Genomic DNA, 5,594 nt, shown 5'->3' with positions numbered 1-5,594 from the left:
GCTCCTGCAGAGCCCCTGGCACCTGTGGGGCTGCACAGACAGCCCTGCCCCGGGCTCTGCCTGCCTCAGGGCCAGCAGAGAGGCCGGCCAGGGCTGACCATGGCCGGGAACAGGCCCTGAGCCCCACAGGAGGATGGAGCTGGGCCACAGCCAAACTCAGCCCAGGCCAAAGCTGGGCTCAGCAGCCAGGGCTGCCAATGCATGGGCACAGAGGCTGGAGCTGACAAATGTCCTGGGCCCCCTCTCTGCTCTGTCCATGCCACCAAGGGCACAGAGTAGCCTCCTCTCTGGGCCACTTGCCTGTTTGCAATGCCTTGCACAGGCGCAGGCCCTGCCCCACAAGGCCTGGCCTGAGTCCTGCCCATGCACGCTCAGCCAGGCTGAGATGGACACTGATGGTTTCTGGGCCAGGCTCTCTGAGCCCAGCCCAGCTCCCTGCAAGCTCTGCCAGCTGCCCTGAGCTCTGGGCAGCACCAAGGGCCTCCCTCCAGTCCAGCCCAGCCGGCTCTGGCCCCACAGCTCTGCTCAGGCCAGGCTGCTCTGGCCACTGGCCCCATGGCCTCAGCCCCTGGCAAGGGCACAGCAGCAGCTGCAGCTGCCACAGGACTCAGCCCCAGCCATGGGGGAAGCTGCTTGGCCAAGGCCAAAGGAGGCTCCCTGGCTGCCCTGCTCCCCTCTGCCTGAGGTGCTGAGAGCTCTGTAGCCCTTGCTGCCATCCCATCTGCCCAGGGCAGCACAAGAGCCCCGGCCTTGGGGCCCTCAAGAGCTGCTCCTGCTCCAGGCCCAGGGCCCATGCCAAAGCTGGGGCAGCCAGAAAGCTGTGCCCATTTCTGTTCATTGCTGCTCTGATGGGGATGGATCCTCAACCCCTTGGAGTTTGTTGATGAATTTTATTACTCCACGGACCTCTTCTTTCTTGCATTCTTCAGTTCAGGAAATTCAGTGACAAATGCTCATAAATATTTGCTCAAAACACTCAAACAAGACAAGCCCCTGGGAGTCATTCAAACTTTTAATTCTTCTGTGATTAATTAGACAAATTTCAGAATTGAATTCAAAATCAATATCCTCTATTGAAAACAATGAAGAGAGAATTGTTTGGTCCGGTTTTCTTCTCCTCATTATAGATTGATATCAGTAATGTCCAATTGCTATTGACCTTCAACATGTCCTCATGCAGTTTTACTATATATTAAAATCAAGACCCTTCATGGCTGACAACCAATCAGACTTTGTCCCTTCCCCTCCCCACCATTTCCCTCATCCAACCCATGGCACTCAGAGCAGCTGAGGAATGGATTCATATCCAGGGGTGTCTCCAGGGCTCAGGACTGGGGCCTGGTCAATTCAATCTCTTTAATGGTGATCTGGATGAGGCCATCGAGGGCACTCTCAGTCAGTTCCCAGGTGAGCCCAAGCTGGGTGGGAATGTGGCTGTGCTGGAGGGCAGGAAGCTCTGCAGAGGGATCTGGACAGGCTGGAACCGTGGGCCCAGGACAGCTGGATGAGGTTCACCAAGGTCAAGGGCTGGGACCTGCCCTGGGCTCACAACCACCCCAAATCCCTGGCTGTGCCCTGCCCCTGATCCCGTCAGCCTGTCCTGTTTCCTTCACTTCTTCATTGTCAGGGACTTTCTGGAACAAGGGAGCTCTGCTCTGGGGATGGAGGGAGGTGCAAGTGCCACCACTGGAGTGAAAACCACAACTCATCAGGTTTGTGTCCTTTGAGGGTCAGGAACTGGTGAGACAGAGGCACAGGAAGTCTCTCTTCATGGCCAACAGGCCATAGTTGAACAGGACGCAATTTAATAACAATCTCACTCTTCCCTGAGCTATGTGCAATCAGCATCTGAGGAGTCCACCATCCACAAGTGATTTCCATACTAAAAGTAATTTTAGACAGGCATGGTTCTGTGATAGATATAAAAACAATTAAGTTGTTGTATCAGGATGCTCGTCCCAGAGTGGGGGCAAAACAGTCAGAACAATTCCTGATTTGCAAAGCTGTCAGTGGTGGATTGAGAAGGGAGGTCAGGCTGCTTTTGGTGCTGAGGAAATGCTGAAATCAGCCTGACTCATTTTATCTCCTCATGTCCTGCCTGATCTCCCCTCTTTCCCCTTCCACCCATTGCCTTTTGTCTCCCATCAGGCCCCCAGTGAAGAGCCTGGCTCTGTGTTCTCCATCCCCTCCTCACTGGCACTGCCAGGCTGGGATGAGGAGCCCCTCGGCCTTCCCTGCTCCGGACTGGACAAGCCCAGCTCACTCAGCCTCTGCTCACAGCCCAAGGGCTCCAGCCCCACCTTGGAGACCTTTCCCCAACCCTACTCCGGCTCCCAGACATCTTTCCTGCCGTGGGCAACCCAAACCAGGCCACAGTGACCTGGATAATCCCATGAACTAGGGGAGGTTCAGGCTGGACAATAGGAAGAAGTTCTTCACAGAAATGATGAGTGGGAACTGGAATGGGCTGGCCAGGGGGAAGTTGGCAGAGTCACTGTCCCTCTCCAGTGGCACTTAGTGGCATGGTCTGGGTGCTAAGGCAGTATTAGGGCATTGGTTGGACTTGATGATCCCAAAGATCTTTTCCAGCCTATTGGATTCTGTCATTCTGTGATGATTGGGACACTCTGGGGCCATTGTGAAACTGCAAGGCCTCGTGGAACCAAGGGGAGCATGATGACACCGTGCAGCCCCATAGAACCAGGGGTCCATGGTGGTGCTGTGGGGCCAAATGGAACCAGGGAGTGCCCCGTGACACTCTGGATCCTCATGGAACCACAGAGGCCATTGAGACACTGCAGGGCCTTGTGTAACCAAGGGGTTTCACCATTTTGACACTGCAAAACCAAGGAGACCATTGGGAGATTCCAGGGCCCAGTGGGACCAAGGGGCTGTTCTGACACTGTGGGGCCTCATGGAACCAAGGGGACATTGTGACACTGCAGGATCCTGTGTAACCAAGGGGCCACTGTGACACGATGACACAATGGGGACTCAAGGAATCTGGAAGAACATTGTGACACTGCGGGGCCTCATGGAAACAAGGAGTCCATTGTGACACTGAGGTAACTTGTGGAACCACAGGGACCATGGTGACAGTGTGGGACCTCATATGACCATGGGGCCATTCTGACACCCTGAGGCCCCATGGAACCAGGGGGCCACTGTGAAACTGCAGCATCAATAGGAACATTGTGACACTGTGAAGCCCCATGGAACCAAGGAGACTAGTGTGACAGTGCAGGGCCTGGTGTAACCAAGAGGCCACTGTGACACTGAGGGGTCCCATGGAACCAAGGATATCTTTGCAGATGACACCAAGCTGGATGTGAGTGTTGATCTGTGGGAGCATAGAAGGGCTTTGCAGAGAGACCTGGACAGGATGGACTGAGGGGCTGAATCCAGAAATTTTAGGTTTAACAAATCCAAGTACCAGGCCCTGCAATTTGGCCCCAGTGCTACAGGCTTGGGACAGAGTGGCTGGACAGCAGCCAGGCAGAAAGGGACCTGCAGGGACTGATGGACAGCAGGCTGGACATGAGGCAGCAGTGTGCCCAGGTGGGCAAGAAGGCCAATGGCTCCTGGCCTGGATCAGGAATAGTGTGGCCAGCAGGAGCAGGGCTGCTGGGCCAGCACTGATCTGCCCCAGCTCTGCACACAGACATTGCTGCTGCAGCTCCAGAGAAGGCAACAAAAGGGCGTCTCTGCAGAAAACTCTGCGGCAGATCTGGGAGATCCTTTAGTTCCTTAAAGCCACCAAGAGCACACCCCCTCCTTGACACAGTCTGTGGCCACAGGGAAGGTGGAGAGAAACAAAATTAGAAGTGCACAAACAATGACATTTATTTGTAGATATTAATTATAAAACAAAACAAAGAAAAGGAACTTCAAAAATGAAACCAACAAGAAGTATCTAAGATGATTTTTATTACAAGTGATTTGCAGGAACTGGCCAGCAGTTTAATGTTCCTGAAAGCATCCAGTCATCAGTCTCCACACTGCAGCCTTGAGCTCCTGGTTCCTCAGGCTGTAGATGAGGGGGTTCAGGGCTGGAGTAACCACCGAGTACAGAACTGACAGGGCCAGATCCAGGGATGGGGAGGACATGGAGGGGGGCTTCTGATAGGCAACTGCTACAGTGCTGACAAACAGGGAAACAACAGCCAGGTGAGGGAGGCATGTGGAAAAGGCTTTGTGTCGTCCCTGCTCAGAGGGGATCCTCAGCACAGCCCTGAAGATCTGCACATAGGAGAAAACAATAAACACAAAACAGCCAAATATAAAACAGACACTAACTGTAAGAAGCCCAAGTTCCCTGAGATAGGATTTGGAGCAGGAGAGCTTGAGGATCTGTGGGATTTCACAGAAGAACTGATCCAAGGCATTGCCATTGAAAAGGGGCAGGGAAAATATATTGGCTGTGTGCAGCAGTGAATAGAGAAAGGCACTGGCCCAGGCAGCTGCTGCCATGTGGGCACACGCTCTGCTGCCCAGGAGGGTCCCGTAGTGCAGGGGTTTGCAGATGGACACGTAGCGGTCGTAGCACATGATGGTCAGGAGATAAAACTCTGCTGAAATGAAGAACACACAAAAAAAGAGCTGTGTGGCACATCCTGTGTAGGAGATGTCCCTGGTGTCCCAGAGGGAATTGTGCATGGCTTTGGGGACAGTGGTGCAGATGGAGCCCAGGTCGCTGAGGGCCAGGTTGAGCAGGAAGAAGAACATGGGCATGTGCAGGTGGTGGCCGCAGGCTACGGCGCTGATGATGAGGCCATTGCCCAGGAGGGCAGCCAGGGAGATGCCCAGCAAGAGGCAGAAGTGCAGGAGCTGCAGCTGCCGCGTGTCTGCCAATGCCAGCAGGAGGAAGTGGCTGATGGTGCTGCTGTTGGACATTTCCTGTGGCTGGCCATAGGGACCTGTTCATGGATAAAAGGACAGTGAAGAATTAGAGGAGATAACTGTAATAAAAATCAATGCCATTTCCCATATACACTCCTGTGTTACACACAGACACAGGCTTCAGTGTTGAAGAGTTGTGACGTTTTCTTTTTGAGCTCCCTCCATGTCTCTGCTGATATTTTTGCATATCAAACCCTCAGCATTTCTGCTGCCCTCAGGGAGAACAGAGTGAGTTCCCTGGGTCAAGATGATGAGTGGAGACTGAGGGGAGTTGGTCTTTCATTCTGACCTGTTCAGAGATTCATTGGGCTTTAATCTCTCCCCAGTGGAGGGTGATCACCTTCCCATGATTCCCCTAAAATGTCACCAGGTACTGCTTAGAGCAGATTGATCCAGTACAGCCAAGCTCCACATTTGTAGCCAAGGACTCACGTGTCTAATTTCACTGATCATCTCTCTGCTTCCTGGAGATTTTCCTCCTGCAGGTGCTTCCCTGTGCCTGATCTCTCCCTGGCAGCACTCACAGACCCCAAATCTCTGTGCAGTCTCCTTAGCTGGACATAACCCTCCCTGTTTGCAGGGCACTGGCTGGGGGAAGGTTCTGTTTGCAGCTTGGAGAAAGGACAGCTCAGACTGAGCCTGATGGCTCCAGCAAAGGTGATGCTGGTGCTGTCCATGGGCGGTGTGACTGAAAG

At 53.6% G+C, this 5,594-nt stretch overlaps 1 protein-coding gene across 1 annotated transcript; it reads right to left on the bottom strand.

Moving 5' to 3' along the window:
- Window positions 1-3,960: 3,960 nt before the first annotated feature.
- LOC128942808 (olfactory receptor 14C36-like) lies at window positions 3,961-4,893 on the bottom strand. Its single transcript, XM_054285461.1, has one exon. The coding sequence runs from the start codon at window positions 4,891-4,893 to the stop codon at window positions 3,961-3,963; it is 933 nt and encodes a 310-aa protein (XP_054141436.1).
- Window positions 4,894-5,594: the final 701 nt, after the last annotated feature.

Source organism: Melozone crissalis, unplaced genomic scaffold (assembly GCF_028551555.1).
Source record: "Melozone crissalis strain CALT ecotype California unplaced genomic scaffold, PUWL_Pcris_2 ptg000043l_1, whole genome shotgun sequence".
Taxonomy (NCBI): domain Eukaryota; kingdom Metazoa; phylum Chordata; class Aves; order Passeriformes; family Passerellidae; genus Melozone; species Melozone crissalis.
The sequence above is the reverse complement of the archived record's forward strand: the minus strand, read 5'-3'. Positions and strand labels throughout refer to the sequence as shown.